Genomic DNA, 20,640 nt, shown 5'->3' with positions numbered 1-20,640 from the left:
TTTACTCAGCAAGAAAGGCTGAACGATGAGGTCTTTTGCCAAGACAAAATTTTCAAAACCTACTAATCAATAGTTACCGAGGGGTCGGTCATTTTGTTTCAGAATCAGAATCTCTCTAGATGGTCAGAAAATTATCATTTTTTCTAATTCTCTTAGAGGTGAACTCCCCCGGCCCCCGTACAAAGGCTTTGCAACTCGTGTACAAACATCTAGGGCTAGTTTTTGAGCCCCTTATATCCCCTGATTCTAAATTACAGGATCTGCCGCTATTATGAAACCACCGTCTTAACGTGTTAGAAGACTCCTTCGCGTGCATCATGTGTGGGTTATCACCTGAAATTGCTGCATGAAACCCAACGGCCACCAACAACATAACTATCACGAAAAACAAGAGCACCAAATTACGAAACTTCTGATTTATTAATCTAGAATAAAAGATATTCCGCATGATGATCATACATACATCTACACGTACAACCAAATAACTATTCATCAACTATTAACTTATTCTAAACATTTTTTACAAAAATTTTATGTACCAAAAATTTACAACTCTTCGAGTAAAAAAAACACAATCATCTAAAAAGTGGGAATGACAAATCAAACATTGGTCACGTGTAAAATTATTGACGACTGCTATCAACCTTACAATTCAAAATACATTCATTTCGGTGTATAAATTGTTTTGCACCAATAAAAAAATTGAACAACGTGTAAACTGTTAAAAGCAATAGGTACTTATTAGTTATAGCCCAAGCAATTTAAAAAAATACATTGCACATATACATAACATCTTATCTGAAAAATCCCCTGCTTTTATATTCCAGTAAAAATAAACGATTAAATCATGACTACCGGTACACCATTTATTGTTAATCGAACCACTATAATCATTGAAGCGATTTGTTATTTAACCAATCACCATTGCACTAATAAACTGGATACAAACTAGCAAGCATATCAGTAACATCAGCAACAACATCAGTAATGTACTACTGATGCGCTTGGTAAGCAGCATAATTATATCATATTCCAGGACTCAATTCAAGAAGACACATAAAATTTCATTACAATAACAACAATCAGATGAACAGTATCCAGTACTGACTTATACATCTATATAGTTTACATATATCTAAAGCCATATGTATTTCTAGGCAATCACATACCCTGTACTAGTTAAAATCCATCTGAACTCTGAATCAATTGCATTAATTATTGGCAAATGTGATCTTGGATTGTGTAGACAATCAATTCACAGTTTTAGATTGCAAATACAATGACCCATGCACAATAGCCTCAATATTTCAGAAGTACTCATACTTAATAAGAACATGGACGTATAAACTAGTACGTCCATGATAAGAATCAGCAGGGTCTGCCTCAATTACTGTATATAATCGTTTTTATAAACTCATTTGTAAAGTCCCGGGATAATGAATACCCATACTCATGGTCTACTGACGAAAAGATTTCCTAATCCAGTGGTTCATTGAATCACAGAAAATCGCACAATTATTGATTTTGTGTATGTTGTGAAATTTTTCAGCATTATATCATCATAAAAATTTCTCCAGTTAGTCAATATATTTATATACATTTGATCATATCACAGAATCAAAGGCTTACGAAATATTACATAAACAGCAATCAAAAATTGCATACGGGCACATTTTAGCAATTATGATTAACAAGGAAGGTGGAAGCAGATTTTTGATATAGCGGCAAGGCTTGTGCTAAAATCATACATTTCCTCTTTTTTGATTTTACATATGTATATTAGGAGTAATTGCAATATATATTCAGTCATATTATTAAATATATGTCAAGTCTGTCATTTTAATGTCATATTTGCGTTAATGAAGCTACATAATAATGTACTTATACAATGTTGAAAATTAATTTTTGATAGACAAGCAGTTGCACATGAACATGATTGAATACTGTACAGTTTAAGTAGACTTCAACAACATCAGCTTCAATATTATAGTTCGCATATTTCAATGCTACGTGACTCGTAATAATGAACTACGGCAGTATTCACTTACCGGCATTGGTTTTTCAAAATCATATTTGATCTTTACTGATGTGAGAAAAAATCTTTCTATAACAATGAGCGATGAGTATAAACAAATGAGGGGAATGATAGTTCTTTGAGACAATCTATTACTTTTAGGTGGGATCAATATTATCTGGTAACTCTGCTGCCACAACTCGTTTCAATACATTCATCCACCTGGAAATTACGAGATTGAAAATAACTAAATACACGTTCATTTTCAGGATGAAAAATCTACAATAGTCCAGCGATAATTAGAAATTAACGCATGCAAATGATTGAGAAGACTTAATTACTTACTTATTTTTTACTTTCTCATCGTCAGCTTGAAAGAAGTACGATTTACTCGGGTGCTTCAAGTGGAAAACCAAATCAGGCCGTTCTTCTATAATGCGACCCGGCAATGGTAATACCCACTCAGCTGCAACATCCTAGAAAATATTTTCAAAATATGTGAGAAACAAGCCATCATTTCAGTGTTCTAGTGGCTAAAATATAATATCGGTATGTAATTTACCTGTCTGGCTTTGAAAGCGTACAAAACGAAGTCTTTATGAACGGCAAACCAACGGCGTATCCATGACTTGCCACCATCAACATTATACAGTAGATAACCACTCACAACTGATTTCTCATCACCTTTAACCTAAATATATTCAAACGGTTTTTTACTAAAACATTTTACGACAAACTGATCTAGATGAATTGACAAATCTCATCCGATCTTACATCTTTGATTCCTTTTTTCTTTTCCTCTTCCACATTGCCACCGGCTTCAATCAGATTGTAACATTTCTTACAAACCCGGTGAATATTCCCATCATATGATAACGTACATTTGTAAGCCGAACACTTTGCGCAGGCCAACTGAAAATTCAAATTCGAACGGATTACACTGTGAATTACCTAATACTAAAGAGCTCAAAAACGAATTACCGGGTAGGTATTAAAACTCACAATTCCACAAGCCCTGCAATGATGCCGTCTTCGGAATGTTGAGAACGTTGTACAGCACACCATGCACATAGATGCAGAGGCATCTTTAATCCATCGCGGAGCTGACTTTCCCACATCACCAGCAGATATTCCTGTGTCATACAATATACCCTCGGACTTCCTCAATGATAACTTTCGCTTACGATACTCGGATACAACTTCCCATAGTATTTTCATCCACGCCAACTTCTCATCATCTGAGTCACTATTGTTAACAAGAAATGGAGGATTTCATGGTTACCATAAACATGAATTTCTGATCATAATTTGACAAATTGGGATAAGATTTGAAACTGTAAACCTACCCGCAATCCAACTCCAAGACCTTTTCTCGAGTTTTTACTACAATTGTGTTAGGAAGATCTTGATTATCACCTTCATATATCTATAATACAAACACATGGTACTCAATGAATAATTCAGTCACCCATCCTATTAAAGTCTTGTGTATTGCACTGCTCTTATCATGTACCTTCATTCCTTCTACACTGAGTTTAGATTTGAGTTTATACATAGCACCATTTAGAGATATAGCTTGTTCCTGACAAACAAGGATCAAATCATTGAACTGAAATAAGAACAATTAATCGTAAGAGTAATTGAAATCTTCTGAGGAGCAGCAGGAAAGACATCGATTCAATAAACCCAATGCTTTTAGATCGATTCATACCAAGAATATATATCGTTCCATACGTTGCCCATTGCGAGCAGAAACCTTCATTATTTTGCCTTCTTTGATGATGTCTCGCGTTGGATTGACTAGATCATCAACAGCACCTCCAATTTTTTCATAAATCTCCATCAATTTGCTAAACTTTTCCTAAATCCCAATTATGACAAATGTAACCGGATGTATACATGTATTCAGGACGGATTGTGATAAAGTTTTACTGAATGAAAGTTCGTAAAATAATTCAAAGACTTCTTCAGCACATTTACTCACTATTTGCTTCATTGCCTGGTTTGAATGGGCAGCAGCAGTTGAAACCAAGTCCAGAGCCTCTGAAATATCAGAATACACGGCTAATCGAAAATATTTCCGTGTATCAACTGAATGAATTTGTACCCCAGATTATACTTACGCTGAGTGGCTGCTCTATCCGGAGAATCTTCGGGAAGATATCGAAGATATTCTGAAATCATCACAAATATATCTGCTATTACTTTGCTATCCAATAAGAATAATCCTTAATATTTGAGATAAATATTCTTACGAGTGATTTGTGATTTACACAGAATGAAAACAAACCTTCTAATAATAACCGATACCGAGGCACACGCTGTATCGGTTCCAACATGTGATGCTGTACTCCTAACTTCCCACATTCCGGTTTCATCTGAATTACACATAATCATGAATTGTATAATGAAGCGATATTTTACACATATTTCTACGGAAGCGATAAGGGGCCTCGAGTTGACGCGTTCCAACTCGACAAGTCGTCATATTTATGTCGACATACCGCGATATATCGCGTCAAGTCGACATGAATATGTCGATATATCGTGACGTTTTGACGTCATATTTCGTTTTCACGACCATAAATAATATATAACTCGAGGTCCTTTATAGCTTCCGTATATTTCAGATCTATAAGATCTCACCTGAATGGAATCCAACATTTCTTTGAATGGTAAACATTTCTGGTACCATGACATCAACAGGGTTGTGCCTTTATCATAGTTTTTTACGTATTCAGAGTAGATCTTTAGGAAAGGAGCAAATGTTTTCATTATATCACCGATCTTACTTTCTTCTTTCTCCCTAAATGAGTAAATAAAAGAACATGTATTTATTCCACCTCAGATTCAAGAATTATTTGAAAAGCTGAAGGATTCAAATACTTTAGAGTATGTTTTTGTGAAACTATGAAGTGAGATTTGAGCATTTTTTACCATATTTTCCAGCGATCCTCAAGTTGAGGAAGTAGGTGATCATGGTGAAGTGTGTATATACTTCCAATATTGGAAAACATCTGACTAATAACTTCATCGGGAAAATATCGATGTTTTTTATTGGCTGCTTCTATTTCTCCACAGAACGTCTATAAAAAACAAGCAAAAAACATATCATATCAGTGACTAAGCGCAAAAATTGGAATTAGCAACAAAAAAATCTGATCTGAGCTAATTGATCTGATCTGAGAATTCTAACCTGTGAAATGAGACGAAGTTTTTCTACATATGCTCGTTCCGTAATCAACAGTTCAAAGGCCTTTTTCTTCAGTTTGGACATATCGCTTCCGGCCTCATCTATTTCTTGCAAACAGCGCTAGGTAAAAAGTACAAAAAAATAACTATTTTTGCAAAATTTACATGTGCTTAAGTGCAAAGGGGCCAAAATCAGGATCTTACTTGCATAGCTGATAATCCAGCTGAAGAATTGGCTAAATTTGATTCATATTGCTCATCGCTATCACTGTCAAATAAAGATCCATCTTCTGAATTAATAGACTCGCAATCTCCGATACTCCTCGCTGGTGACTGACGACGCTGGTCATTATCCACTATATTTGAACAGGCGTAAAGTCCATGAGCGTCGGGAACATTTTTTGGCGTGGAAGTCATCGGCGGTGGAAAGTTTGCTATCTTATAATCGATAGTAGCTCGGGTCACGTTGTTACATACAGGAGGACGATACATCTTATCATGATTGTCACACTTTGCATAGGTATAAAGATTCGAGGCGTTGTCGTACAAATCGTATTCCGGACAACTTCCTTGTTTCACGACGCTATTCTGATTCTCGTTATAAAGATCGTAATTTTCTTCAACTTGTTTTTCAAGACTATACGCATTCGATAGATTTTTATGATTATCTGGTATTAGATCACGATCCGGCGATTTCTCCAGTTTTTCTCTCATTGATGACGTTATCCTCCACTGTAACTTCATGAATTCTTCCGTCTGCCCAGCGGATGTGCTGCCCTCTGAAGACGTCTTTTTCAAAAAAGCCGGTTTCGGAAGTGGTTTCGGTTTCGGTCCCTCTGAAATCAGAAATTAGAAAATGAGTTAGATCCCTGAAGCATCATAAGCACGTACATATAACAATCATCATTCGCTTACTGGACACATAGAGCACATGGCAGGCTATAGCTGTTAATTAACAGTTAACAAAACACAATGAAGATGATTATGCTTCTATGCATATGACAGTCTGGTAGTAAAGCTAATTACACTATTACTGGATATAGCAATGTAAACAGTTCATCTGTACACTGACACAAACAGTCAGTTAATAATTAACCCGTCCAGTCTCGTACTGCAGCTTAATACATTCAATAATGACCTTCGTACTGAAAAAATTCCACTGGAATGCCACTATGCAATAAACCATGCAATTAACTGAAACAAAATTCTTGGATTTCACGATAAAACCATAGAATCAACCTCCCGGTTGCCAAAACATTGAAAACATTATATTGTAGGCAGAGGAAAATAGGTTTTATATACCCGGTAATTATTTCATTCCAATACACTCAAACAGGATGCAATTCACATTTTCAATATCAAATTTGCACATTCAATGGACAATACTCCTTCCAACGTATAACTAATATCTGATAATACAGGAAATCCATAAACCCAAATATGTACCAGTAGATGCTCTGTTGTATCCATTTACTCAAAAGAAAGATCTTACAATAAGCATTTCTGAATTTTCATAATGATTGTCTTCAGGACTGAAGTTATTGGTATTACTTATCATTTAGAAGCTGCTGATGGTAATAAAGGTGGCACTCCTTGATTAAATATCATATGAAATGAGTGCACCGCAAATATAGTGTCTAGAATAAATAGATTATCAATTTGTGAGGTTCATCATTCAATGATATTTTAAATCAAACAGATTTCTTGAATGATAGCAAATTAAAGAATAAATCAGGTACTAAGTAATTAGCAACAGACATGAGTTACAACTGTTATGAATTGTTCCTTCAGAAAATGATGCAACTCGGACACTTATAATGGTGGAAATGATAAATGAATTGTGAAAGATCTAAATACGAGAAAGAAGGTATATAAGCATACATATTAGCCAGATTAGTTTGTGAAGCAGTAAGTTAGGTATGTTTGTTATATTTAGGAATATACCTTCACTTGTTTCATCGGATTCTTCAACCTCAGACAATCGCTTCACAATCATATCTATACTTCCATCACCTGACAGAAGAAAAACCTCTACAGACAAGGGTATCTAATGAACCTTATACCCAACCAAGCCAAGCTGGTGTCATGATGAAAATTTTGTTTTCCAACATCAGTATCTATTTGATTACGCCGATTTTCATATACCAAAACATGTTGTTTGTAAGCAATATCACAAGTCATTATCAGAAAACCGATAAAAGTTAGTAAGTGAAGCAAACATTGTTTCTTCATTCATCTCTATAATCTCTTCATGCATTTTCATTCTTAAACAAGCGATTCACAGGATCTTTCTCAACTCAGTATCTGTAAAAATACAACGTTTTGATTTTCATAATTCAAGACTTACTCTTCACGATGTCGATGTCATCGGTAGTGAAGGATCGACGTTTTTCTGATGTTGAACATTCTCTTTTTGCTAACTCTCTCAATCTGGCCGTTACAAGACCAGACACTGAAATAATACATAATTCAACACTGTGAATATGGATTTATTGGAAAAGGAGATCTCACAGGGAAGCTCGGATATTCCTTACAACCAAATTAGATATACATGTACTGCTTCTTGCACAATCATTGCCAATATGAAATTATTCAAATATTGAGCAAATAGAGGATTTTTCAGTTATAGACTACGAAAGCCATCATTGATGAAACTGAAAGATTATACTTCAATTTACCTCGTAACTCATCGATACATTCTACGGACTGCGTACGAAGTTTAGCTACCGATACCGGTTCCGGTAAACTTGGTTTTTGTTCCAATGATACGGTATCCAGTAAATCTGGTTTTGGTTTGATGGCAGGTTTCCGAAACCCGGGACGAGCAAAGTCGCCTTCTTTCCTGCCATTCGCCGCCCCATTCCCTACAAGAAAAGGTAGACAAAACATTACAACCAGTATCAACCAGAGAAACTGCTCCTGGATAAGGGAGTTCACTCCAAAAACCTGTGACTCAAATCAAATCAATACTACTGTATGTATATCTAAACCGGCTAGTAAAACCAGCTGTTGTTTCGGTGATATGAATATTTCTAGCAGGTGAATGAGAAGGTTGGTTTCCTCTCACTATCGTTCCCTATATTCTACGATATAATCTTTAAACTACTCACAGATTTTAACGATTTCAAATTCCCTATTTTTACTGCAACGTTGATCACCAAACAGTAATTTTTTCAACCAACAAATTCGAGAGCCTTCTTTTTTACGTTTTGTTTGTTTGAAACGAACGCGTTTTCGTCTTAAAGCTTTATCAATCCAAGATTCTGCGTTAGCATTAGCATTATTCCCGGAGAAAAAGAAAGTCATTACGTTTTTTCAAATGCAAATTAATAAATTGAACACAATATTATCATTTAATTCCCTTCTTCGTTATCTTTTTCTAGCTTCAACCATGAGATTTCATTTCATTACGAAATTCAAATAGGACCTATCCTTGGTCACTCATCAGCTGTATGCAGCGAATATAATATTCATGATGTCAATAAATATATATACTTTTCAAAGTTGAACATTCTAACTTCCTGATTGCTTAAATACCAGTTTATATACGTATGACCACAGCTTTGTGCTTAACAGGCCTATATTCAATTTTAATCTCAGATCAATATCATTCAATTCAACAACAATGATAGGACAATGCTTTACACACTCTTAGTTACTGCTCTAACCTACTTCTCATTTCTCTCTATCAGTAGGAAAAAAAAACAGTTTTAAGTTGCTCAGAGATGTCAGCCTGACTCATCTGTGCAGAAATATAAAGCATCTACAGGTGTTTGAACCAAGCGAAAAGCCTCCCCAATTTTCTCAATGCAATACATTACTTAGGAGCTTTTCCTCAGGAGATATTTCGTCAGTACAATAAGATTGATGACTTGCTTTTTTGGATCGTTATACATGTATTCCAATAGAATTTTGATTGAGAATATCATTGTTTTGATTTTGTTAATCCTCAAGAAAATGAAGTTTTCTTAAAATCCTTATAAATATTGTGCCTGTGAACCGACAACATATAACTCACATATTCTTCTTAGACAAGTGATTAATCCACAATCTGTAGAAGTACTTCCCACAAAATTGCCCATGTTCTGAGGTTAACCAGGCAAGATATCTCATATCCACTATATTTATGATGTTAGTTCTTAACTGTTAGTTCCTACGTGCACTATGTCTATTAAGTAAGCAACATCCTAAAGGGAGCATCTCAATGTAACACTAAGTTATTATCGCAATACTCCTAAACATGGGAAATCATGAAATAGTCCCCAAGTAAATAAAAACAATTTTTCTCCTTTCAATGAGGGTGAAGCACTGAAGTGAAATGTATTTATGAACACATTTCAATATATACATAATAACCAATAAATCGTATATTCTATAACACCAGATGGAATGGAATGAATTTATTGAAATTATTCATAGTTTTCCGTCTCGGTTTCATTAATGTTTTTCTGATTTTTCAAGGTTTCCAATATTCAGGCCTGGCCTGTGGCACATGTTGAATTTTCTCTAAATTGTACAGTGTTTTCTCTTAATCATCACCTGTTTGGCAAAGAGCCAGATATACTTCTGGGCTCGAATTGAATACAGCCAGTTTTCTGATGCTTTAGGCCTAGGTTATGCTCAGATTCTACATAGGGGATGAGAAACTTTGCACTAGGTCCATTACCATTGAACTAAAATTTAGGATTGCATTGAAAATAAATTCAGTAAAGAAGTGTCGGCCAAGGCCTAGCTAATTTTTACCAACCATTATTTAAACGAAGACTAACGTTACGTCGTTAGACTATGATATGAGGCTGATGTGTATAAATTTATATTTACAGAATATAGATAATAATCGAATCACTGGTGGTAGCAACCAGCAAGCCAACAAACACTTGACGCAGAGGTCATGAGATCAGAGATGTGAGCGGAGATAATAATAATGAGGTTGTTTCAATTTTGCAAGGGCTAAATTATTGAGAAACCTCGCAAAATAGTTTGTTTTCTGCTTACTTGTTTTTTCAAAGCGGTTGGATATACTCTCGACATGAGCCATCGTTTATAATAAACTTCAATTCATCGCATGTTTTCCATTCAGTTCTAATAATTCTAACATTAATCCCATTTTTAATGATAAATTTCAGAACCCGGAAGTAATTTTGACTCATAAAAAGGGAAAACCAGGAGCTTCAATGAAGAATTAAAGGATTCGAACCCGTGGAGGAATGTAAGCGAGTGCGCTTGCGCATTGCCAGCTGATCATCTATTGGTTGATGCTTTAGAACTAATTGTGACCAATCGGCTAAAGCCCGCCAACCATAAGCCAATCAACTCATTTTAGATTGGGCGTGGTCTATGATTTCATTGGCTATCTATTTATGGCGCCGCATCCGCGGAAATTGTGTCTGAACCGCGCGATAAACAGTTATGTGTGGAGCAGGAAGTAATTCTACTGAAGATGTTTTTAATTTTCTGAGGTTCTATAATTAAGACGTAGATTGCCGTGGGAGATTAATGAGTTTGGTTTAATGAAGTTCCAGGTAAAATATTTCGTAATTTCAACAAAAACTTGATAACGATAAATGCTTTTAGTTTTTAGATGCAAACTGATGCTAACATGATACGCTTTAATCATTGTATTGGTTGAAATGTCTGATGAAAAAGTGAAAAAAAAGTCAAATGACGCCTGTCCTGTTTTTATCTATAATTTCAGCCAGGAATGAAGTAGAGATAGAACCTTAAAGATGGCTAGCATTATACCATCAATACCTTTCAAGGAGAATGATTTGATTCCCGGGAGCAGTGGAATTCAGTGGAAACTTGGCCATCGTTTAGGGCATGGTCGTTGTTGTGTCGTACATGAAGGAGTTTTAGTCGGAGAGGAGGTGTATGTATGTATACAAATTATGTAGAACTTTTTATCACTCTAATGAATTTGAATCTGCTCACAGCTTGCTGTTATAATTTTACAGGGTGCTGTGAAGATCTATGATGCTGATCAAAACTTCGCTGCTGCTAGTCTGAGAGAATCTGGCTTGCTTAATTTCCTAAGCAAGAATGTGCCAAAAGAAAGTCAAAAAAGATACCTTGGTATGAAGTCATTATTTTATTTATTAGTTGGAACTATTTATAGTCTTCAACCTAACCTTATATGTCTTCCCTTATCCCTAAATCTGACCCTATAAACCTTATCCTAACCCTAAAATTTTACTCAGACCCTATTTCTAATCTCAGGGGTAAGAATTCTTAATTATATGTTTGGCAAAATAGAGATCAAAGTAATTTAGCCATATTGTCGTTGAAATATCCAATTTACCTTTTATCAATTTGTTTTTTATTCAGTGAAAATGTTGGATGAATTTATGTACAGAAATCATCAATGTTTGGTCCAAGAATGTTTAGGAGATAATTTACGAGTGATCATTGCTAAACATGACCAAGAAGATTTATCACTTTGGTTGATACAGAAATTGTTGCGTGACCTTCTCGGGTAAGTTCCTAAGTTATAACCATTGATGAAACGTTCCGTCCATGTTTAAAACATATCGAAAATCCTACACTATAAATGAAAATTTTTCCTTTAGCTAATAGCCATCTATTTTTGTAGTCATCTTCAAGAATACTTAAGTTATAAAAAAATTATGGAGATATATACATGTACACCGTCCAGAACAAAAAGACTTAAGCAATAAAATGTGAAGCAAACTAGGGGTAATATACAACATGAAAACTGTTACAAACTAAACAAATTTAATGCAGATGAAACTAAAGCGTACTTATGATACAAGAATTTTGGAATCTTTTTATGCTTAGTGTGGGATTTGATTTTGTTTTTCTAAGTTGCAGTAGATAATATTTCCATATCTGTTCCTAACCAATTTATTATTATTGATTTCAGTTCATTGGAAATCCTTCACTCACATGGTTATATTCACGCTGATGTTAAGCTAACTAATGTTTTATGGAGTCCACAGGATGGATGCGCTAAACTGATCGATCTTGGTCTGACTTTTCATACATCAGATTATGAGGTAATTAATTTCATACATTTTCGATATCCTAAATTTCTTGCTTTAATTTGCCTTGATATTTATCAATTGTGTCTACAGGTTGCACATGCAGTACAAGCTTCATTCTATCGCGCTCCCGAAACTTGGCTTCGTATGAAACAGTTGGAGAAAATGGCCGTTCCTGAAGCTACTAGCGCCTATAGTTGGACCGAATGGTTATATGATGAGGAAATTACTCAAACTAATGTCAAATCAACTCCACAAGCTTCAAAATCTAGTCATCGGAAGCAAAGACGTCCTTTCAAATCTGATCAGCCAATTCAATTAACATCTGCTATTGATATCTGGTCAGTGGGGAGAGTAATTCTGCAACTTATCACTTGTGGAAAGGTGCATATACACGGAGAAGAACGTCGTGACTTTTGCAAGAATTGTTGCGTAAGTTTTTCAGGTCAATCCGATATTAGCCAAATTTATGAAGCACAGATTCTGATATGTTACCGTATATAATTGAACATTCAGATGATTGACACTTCTCTACGTTGTGAGTACGCGACTAATGTATCAGAAGCTCTCATACGAAAACGTGAAGTTGACACTATGGAAAATGCCAACATAGCCATCAATGATCTACGTGACTTAACAAGGAGGTATGATTGGTCTATCCTACTGATTCATTTTTAAGACATTTTGATTGATGTAAATGTATGCTATTTGTCATTCAGGATGTTGTTGTGTCGACCTGAAGACAGGATAACAGCTGAAGAAGCTCTAGAGCATCCATTCTTCGCACATACTCTCGGTAACTAACATCGTCATCTAAACCATTACTGCTCATGCTATCGATATACCGGTTTGCCGTTTATTAATCTTATGAACTTTGATTGTTTAGAAGCAGCTTATCAAGACAGTGCCATATTACCGAGTAGAGTTCTTTGCCTGCTGAATATGATAGATCAGGATTGTGAGTCTTTATCACAGAATGAATCTGAAGGTATTATACTTTATATTGTATTTTTGGTTTTGATGATGTGAATATTTGACCGATAAATGGAAGAGTAATTTGGCGTGAATGTGTTATTTTCAGATATACTTGATGACATAAAATCCGAATGTGTCCAATTTGGTCCTGTAGAGAAGTGTATATTTGGTCAAGAACCTGGATCATATGGTAAAGTAAGTAGAGTTGGTCCAGATGTTAGTTAAATGTACTTTGATTGTGAATACCTGTAATGTACCTTTGAATTTTAAATTTTTCAGGTGCTGGCACTTTATACCGATGCTAAACATTGTATTGAAGCCTGGAACAAACTGAACGGACGAACATTCAATCACCGCACGGTCATCACTACGTATTATCCTTATGATCTGTTCAAACAAACACAAGAATCTAATTCTCTTGTTAACTAGTAAAATAAATCCCGGTGAACTTTGATTATATATATATAACTGTATAGTTTTACATATGTAGCATTTGAAGCTTTTGCGACTTTTTACATGTATGTTGATGTTCGTCAATGTAGGAAGTGGAAATAATGCGTGTATTGTTATTGCTTAATATTGAAGACTATAGTAGTTACTTTGTATAATCCTTATAAGATATAGGAAGTAATTATAGGAGCCTCGAAAATAGTCATGCTCTGTGATGATAGGAAGCTTATTATGAGGCTGGATTATAGCTGCATTGGCATATCTAACTGTCAATAATGGTGCATTTATTGTGTTAGGTGAATAGTGTCTCACCTCTAACTATTTTATCAGAATTAACCAAATATTGATTGGGGACTATTAGCATATTTGTAAAAAGGGTGCTGTTCATGCGATCGAATAGTCAGAAAGGTGCCACTTATTGAATGCAATGTATCACTTACAGAATGAACAAAATTTTATCCAAAACTCTGATCAATCCACATTATAGATTACCCTTTTTAAAAGAACAGGACGGTTTTTTTAATCATTGATAAAATTTTTATACACTTCACATTTTGATACTTTGGTTTTATCATCGAATGGGCATTGGTGTTTACTACTGCATTTATCAATTTTCAATTCGTCTGCAAAGTTTTTCTATAAGTGACAAAATATCTCAATCATTTTAAATATCTCTTTGAATAACAAAAAATTTGGTTTCAGAATTTTAGGTCGCCTGATGGCGGACATTATCAGATATCTGTGGTTATATTGCTATGAGTAAAACGTTTATACTCAGGGATTATGTTATATTATCATAGATTCTATAAGTTTTGTTTTCATTGATTGATGGGACTCGCCATCAGATATGAAATCTATCTATTCCTGCTTTGAATTCAATAATTCACCTTTTACCTGCTTTCAATGAGACTTTGCTGTTTTTATGTCTTAGTTTTGTTATCATCTGAATGTGTTGTTGATCCAATATTTTACCTTGTTTTATATCATTTACATTTTTGTGTATTTCATAAGAGTAGCAATTTGTTTGATTGACCTGTTTTCAGGTGATCGCGAGGGAGGTTATCTTTTTCGAGAAGCGAAATTACATCGTATCAATGTCAGAATCAGATGGTTTTTGTAGTGCTGCTAATCAATTCATTGTCTAAGACTATTTATAGCTTACTTGCATGAAAACTGTGGTCTGTAAGATTATGTTATATACATTATACATTATTATATTCTGATTTTTGAGTTGAAAATAAATGCTTATAAAAGTAAAATATCCCGTAATCGCTTTTGTTGCTAATGTCGTTCAGTTACCAATGGTTATGAAACGGTTACTAGGACATGGTTGTTACGTAAGTTGAGCTTTTTATGTGTTGCAAAAAAGTAAACGTCATGCCAAAATCTAAAAAGCACGCTGGTAAGTAACACGCCAGAAAACACGTCATTGAATTATTCTTAATGACGAAGATCAATTTCAAGAAATAGCTAAAAGTTGATTAAGAGGTGAAAGAAATCAAAACTTATTTTCTCTTGGTAAGAATAAATGTACATTACTGTTTGCGTAGTCAAAAGCACCGAACAATTCGATGAAAGTTGACCCGCTACTGTCCTCTTTACAACAGAACATTATCTTAAGTAAATCAAATACCAGTGGTAACCGCCCTTAAGTACTTGCAAATAAAAATGACAAATTAGAAACGAGCAAGAGTTTAAATGCCAGACTAACAGACGACTATGTGGTATCGATTTTCTGTTTGTCGCAATGATTACCGATTCGTGAATAAACTCTGGAACTGTTTGACGGTAACATAATATTGCAACTCGTAGTTCTAAGGCAAATATTTAGGTTTTAGATGTATTCAAAATGTTCGGTTCTTTTCAATACGGATATCATCGGCTCGGGCAAAGGTTATCATCGTCACCATGTAGCCGCCAAGTGACATTTCAGATTGATTCCAAAGATTCGGCTATATTTACGGATAATTGGGATTCCATTTCTGAAAGCGATTTATTTGCAGACGCTACGCTCACGGAAGAAGAACTCGCTATTCTGCTCAGAGACAGAACTTTCGTTGACTATTTCAATGTTTTTCTTGCACTACCGGTAAGTAGTTACAGAAAGAGTTCTGTTTAGGGAATATTAACCTGGTTTATCCTTAAGATGGAAATTACGAGTCAAACACGTCAAAACATCGGCGAAAGTTTCATAATCCATATCAATATATATATATATATACAATCTAAAATATCAACCATAGGTGAAATGGTATTTATTTATGTAGTTTAAACTCGATATACATTAGAAGTAACATTCAATTATCCGTCGTGAAAGAATCTCATCAGAAATCAATCATCTCCGACGTGTCGGGAGGTTTCGACAAGTATTTGATAATTAGTTTTTATTGTTAGCATGATTGATTATTTACGGGTTATTGAACTGTGAATGCACCCGATGTTAATTACGATTTAATATCAACTCTTTCAGATATTTTCTCAACGTGTACGATATAAATTTTCAGAGAACGACTTCGATTTCGACCCACCGATCAGACGGACTCAATATGTGAGTGGGTAGATAAACAAATGAACACTGCATCTTTAAATTTGCAGAATTTGAAAATATCAACATGAAAATGATTTCATTATTTCATTTCAATGTTTACATCCAATTTCTTTGCAGCATGTAGATACACGTAACCTCGTGAAATGGCTTCTCGCAGAACGTGTTCCATATTTCTTGAAAAGTAATCTGTATCTTGAATACTGCCTGAATAAAGAATTGGCCAAGACAAAATTACATCTGACTCCAAGTTCCCACAATCCAAAGGATGGTAAGTTCAACAGTCTGCAGAAAAAAAACCAGTATTTTCATCATCAAAAATCTCAAAGAACGATGCATCAATTACTAACTTTCAACATATTGCACTTCAATCGCGGATTTCAGAAGCTGACCGACAGAAAAAAACAGCGATCTTGGTTGAAAAGGCGATCGGTCATGTTAGTGGGATGCGGAAATTACGTCGTTTTCTCAAAGGAAGCGTCGGCGAAAAGATCGTTAACTTTTGGATGGATGCGGAACGTCACTCTAGGATACCAGCCCACAATACTGACCAAATACGAGCATCGGTTCGCGATATCCAAGCGAAATATTTCCGAAACGGAGCTCGATTTGAGTTCCCCGAGTACGGGAAATGGCTAAGGTTTTTAGGTATATAAAACAATTTACTCTTTTTCAATCGGTTTTACAAATAGTTGTAAGTTAGTGTTGAATCTTTATTTAAAGAAATGGTCGACAGTGACCCGCTTTCGAGGCAGCAAGGCCACAATTCAGTTTTAACTGACAGCAAAAAACCACCCGGTTCCCGCTTACAATCCACTCCAATATTCGGTAACATTGACTACACTCCTCAAAACTTCCGCTTACTCCAGAACATGGTGATGGATGTACTGCACAATTATTGGATCCCACGATATATACTTCATTGTTGGCATCATTCAAAAAAAGAAATTGCTGAAAAGTTCTCAGAATTAAAGGACATAGACTTACTTAACATAGCAAATCCAGAACTTGCAACAGCCCTAGATGCTGGCAAATTAATGGATCATATTCCAAAAGAGCGCGTAAAGCTACTGAAATTGAACGCTATGTTCCCGAAACTTAAAGAGAAATACAGTTTGTTAAAAAATCTCTTAGCCTCCGTTGATCAGTCGGCGTCCGTAGCGTCAGACTGTCCCCTGGAGTTACCTCCCAGTCCTACAGATGAAAGTGCAGAAGATGACACAAGTCCAAGAACCATTTCTCCTGATAAAAAGTCGCGGACAGAATCTCCATTACTTGGTAAATATAGTGAGACTTCCCATTACACAGTGCACTATGCTCAAATATTGCCTTTGATCAGTTTCTTCATAATATGTTTCATATATTCTGCATATATAGTACATCTTTCAGATAAGAATCAATCTCCAAGAACGTCACCAACAAAATATGACACATCCCCGTCACCTGAAGAAAGAACTCGACGACGTTCTTCAGCTGTTAGACGGGTGAGTACTTCACCAGCCCAGGAAGACGTCGAAGATGCGAGCCAACAAAGATCTGCCTCTCCTCTGACCAAAAGCAATCTCATAAAACATGATAGCACTGAAATTATTTTGAGTCCTCCACCGAAATCACGAAGACGTAGATCATCCGCGTCACCATTCGGGGATGAAATTCTTCATGAGAGAAAGATATCCGAACAAAAGGTATCCGAATGGCTCCACGGGAATCGACGAAGTTCTTCGGCGAGGAATCCGTCCAGAGAGGAGCAGTTGTCGTCACAGGGACCACGCCTACAATCGGCTTCGGCTACGTCCGACAGGAGAATGTCCGTAACTCCGGGATTATTGCAACCTTTGTCGGCGGTGGGTTGGGAAACTCCCACTGATCCATACTTAAAACCGTTTTATCCCAACTTACCTCTGCGCTGCTCGATTCAGCATTATCGCCACGAAAACAGCGTATTATTTGCCTCAATCACATCTGATGACATGGCTGGCCATCCATTCGAAAAATTTGTCACTCGTTTCCAACGAAGATCGAGTGCAATGCGCTACGTAAAATTCTTTAAAGACTGCATGAAACTTCTCTCAATCACTAGTAATGAGGTAGACATACTTGGAGAGAAGTTGAAAGTTCGAATTGGGCGACAAATAGTTTTGAAATATTTGCACATCGATGGAGAATGTCATATAGATTTCGCAGATTATCTTCAAGCGGAATTATTTCAACATATATCCGACGATGCCGGTGTTGAGTTCGTAAGACAGGCGCAGAATATGGCATGCGAGGTTTGTATATAACTAACTACAGGATTGTACAAACATCAATCCTACGATGTTTAAATCTACTTGTCATAAAATTGCAGTATCTACGGGGTGCCTGGAAAGCCTTTCTCAAACTTGGATATCAAAAATTCGTTCGAGCAGCGGTAAGCCAGTAAATTGTTTGTGGCTAAGATATCATTAATCATTACACTGTGTATCACATTGATACGTAGAGAATACCACATAATGATAACGAAAAAATTAGTAATTATCAAGTAGTTTATTCAACGCTTCGACTATGTTCAGGAATACTGAAGATGACCATTAGAATAAAGTTGAATAAACTACTAGCTCAAGGAAACATTTTCGAACTTTATACTATCTTATTTTTCGTTACCAAATTGTTGGACTCCTACATATTTATTTTGATTAATCGATTAGCATTCTCGTATGTGAAATTTTGCTTCATCTCAGTTGGTACCCAAAGGTAAAATTACGAAACACAGATTCAATATCGACCCTCGTGGAAATGTACAGATTATTGAAAGATCTAAAGATCGATCACAGACTCCAGATGTTATTGTTCAAGAGAGACATGTCGGTCTACAACAAGCCGAAATCATGCTAGCTCTGGAACTAGCTGCTGATATAGTTGGATGCGGTAAGCTTATACCTAGACCCGACAAATCAACCTCGTTTATACTGTTTTCAAATGATCATTTCTTCCATTTCACCAGCTGATGTTACACTCGACTTTAACTCACTACTTACGTTTAGTCAGGACAATGATAAAGGAAGTCTTTGGATCAAGGAACAGCCAGTGTTCCATCAACGTAAATAAAGCCGATGTTTTGAAATCTGCTGCATTAACTCATCATCAAAGCAAAATGTTAGCAGAAGTATTACCATTTTCAGCTAATCTACGTAAAATGGCCCGTCCACAAAAACTGGATATAGAATCTATTCGGGTCAGTATGGGTGACTTGTATAATGAGGACGATATAAAACGATTGAAGGATCTGAGTGAAGACGGATCTATTGAACAGGAAACTGTTAAAGATACAACACCTTCGTATATGAAACCACTTAAAAAGAACGGAATTACCCACGAAAGACCACCAAAACCGAGGTAATTGATATAGATTTGGATTTTTCACAATAACTATCGGGTTATCGACTATCTCTTCCCAATACCTGTGTTTTCTAAAGTTTGAAAGAATCTCATCATCTCACTTTTCACTTTGAAGGAACCTATTAGAAGTTCTTCATGATCCAATCCACATTGAGTTTTTCCGTCGGTGGTTGTTAACGGACTATACAGAGGGACCACTCTTGTTTTGGTTGGCCGTCGACGACATGAGACAAACGAAGGAGGTCAGAGATAGAAACACAAAAATACAATACATTCTCAAGCGCTTCTTCAGCAAAACAACTGGGAAAGGTATCTGTTAAATGCGCAAATATAGACAAATTGGGATAAACTCATGGACGATCGAAATAAAGCCATCGGTTTTTGAAGGTAAAATGCAAATGAGACGGGTTTTTCTATACAATAGGCTCATCTCTTGAATGCGATGCTGATATTATTCGTGAAATACCCAGAATGGAGCGCGTCACGACATCCGTTCTCATAGCAGCTCAATTAGCTGTTCTCAAGTCTATGGAAGAAAAATTGTAAGACATTTTACATTGAGTAAAGATTATTCCGATTACGATATAGTATATGTGTTTTCATTTCTCTTGGTTTCAGATGGCCCGAATATGAGGCAACATTTGGCGAGGCAGTTGAATCGAAAACATCGACAGAAAAAATGAAAATTGACGAAGAAAAACGACGATGGAGTAAAGAAAAAACGGTATGCTCCAAAGCAATTTTGATAGCATTTGCCGTTATGAGTTATTACATTTCGCATCCTGTATTTCTAGAGAGCATTGTGGATAAACTTTGTACGAGGTGTAGCTACATTCCGACGAGGAATTCTAAATCCGTGGACTGCTGAAATATTCAGAGATTATTTGAAGAATAAGATCGCTGTAGATCCAGAAGGTAAAGCTGAAAAGCCGTTTGTTTGCTTCAAAGATAATCCGCCCGGTTTCAATGAGTTTCTTGTTCTAACAGTTCACGGAGCAGGGACGGCTGTAGCAAGTTCACCAAACCGACGTGTTATCAGGAACAGAGTCGTATTTCTAGAAAAACTTACTAACGACTTGCAGTTTCTG

The 20,640-nt window shown here is 35.8% G+C and overlaps 2 protein-coding genes across 4 annotated transcripts; one reads left to right on the top strand and one right to left on the bottom strand.

The window, feature by feature from the left end:
* Positions 1 to 446: 446 nt before the first annotated feature.
* Positions 447 to 8,679, bottom strand: LOC141901620 (FYVE, RhoGEF and PH domain-containing protein 2-like). The gene is made up of 19 exons (XM_074788975.1): positions 8,317 to 8,679; positions 7,885 to 8,070; positions 7,554 to 7,658; positions 7,151 to 7,219; positions 5,411 to 6,042; positions 5,211 to 5,327; positions 4,952 to 5,100; positions 4,661 to 4,820; positions 4,305 to 4,392; positions 4,138 to 4,188; positions 3,999 to 4,057; positions 3,726 to 3,875; positions 3,528 to 3,623; positions 3,361 to 3,440; positions 3,017 to 3,260; positions 2,789 to 2,926; positions 2,577 to 2,705; positions 2,360 to 2,490; positions 447 to 2,236 (listed from the first exon to the last, which is right to left on the bottom strand). The coding sequence occupies exons 1-19, from the start codon at positions 8,510 to 8,512 to the stop codon at positions 2,173 to 2,175; spliced, it is 2,844 nt and encodes a 947-aa protein (XP_074645076.1). The 5' UTR covers positions 8,513 to 8,679; the 3' UTR covers positions 447 to 2,172.
* Positions 8,680 to 10,606: 1,927 nt separating this feature from the next.
* On the top strand, positions 10,607 to 14,890 carry LOC141901643 (serine/threonine-protein kinase Kist-like). Of its 3 annotated transcripts, none has more exons than XM_074789018.1 (11): positions 10,607 to 10,728; positions 10,902 to 11,079; positions 11,161 to 11,278; positions 11,531 to 11,678; positions 12,087 to 12,219; positions 12,298 to 12,636; positions 12,721 to 12,848; positions 12,924 to 13,000; positions 13,091 to 13,192; positions 13,286 to 13,374; positions 13,459 to 14,890. In XM_074789018.1, exons 2-11 carry the CDS (start codon positions 10,933 to 10,935, stop codon positions 13,606 to 13,608), a joined length of 1,431 nt encoding a protein of 476 aa, XP_074645119.1. In that variant the 5' UTR covers positions 10,607 to 10,728; positions 10,902 to 10,932; the 3' UTR covers positions 13,609 to 14,890. The 3 variants fall into 3 exon arrangements, with proteins under 3 accessions (XP_074645119.1, XP_074645120.1, XP_074645121.1); XM_074789019.1 differs by having other exon boundaries at positions 10,659 to 10,728; positions 10,906 to 11,079; XM_074789020.1 differs by lacking the exon at positions 10,607 to 10,728 and having other exon boundaries at positions 10,949 to 11,075.
* Positions 14,891 to 20,640: the final 5,750 nt, after the last annotated feature.

The sequence above is a fragment of the Tubulanus polymorphus genome, chromosome 3, assembly GCF_964204645.1.
Source record: "Tubulanus polymorphus chromosome 3, tnTubPoly1.2, whole genome shotgun sequence".
Classification (NCBI taxonomy): domain Eukaryota; kingdom Metazoa; phylum Nemertea; class Palaeonemertea; order Tubulaniformes; family Tubulanidae; genus Tubulanus; species Tubulanus polymorphus.
This window is presented reverse-complemented; position numbering and strand designations above follow the sequence as displayed.

Bases quoted from the DNA above. Each gene is read 5' to 3' on its own strand.
- LOC141901620 (XM_074788975.1), bottom strand. From the start codon at position 8,512: ATGACTTTCTTTTTCTCCGGGAATAATGCTAATGCTAACGCAGAATCT. The intron at 7,220-7,553 runs GTAAGTCTTGAA...TTCTTCTGTCAG, and splicing joins TGACATCGACATCGTGAAGA to GTGATGGAAGTATAGATATG. The intron at 3,261-3,360 runs GTAGGTTTACAG...TGTTAACAATAG, and splicing joins GTCTTGGAGTTGGATTGCGG to TGACTCAGATGATGAGAAGT.
- LOC141901643 (XM_074789018.1), top strand. From the start codon at position 10,933: ATGGCTAGCATTATACCATCAATACCTTTCAAGGAGAATGATTTGATT. The intron at 12,637-12,720 runs GTAAGTTTTTCA...TTGAACATTCAG, and splicing joins ACTTTTGCAAGAATTGTTGC to ATGATTGACACTTCTCTACG. The intron at 13,001-13,090 runs GTAACTAACATC...TTGATTGTTTAG, and splicing joins ATTCTTCGCACATACTCTCG to AAGCAGCTTATCAAGACAGT.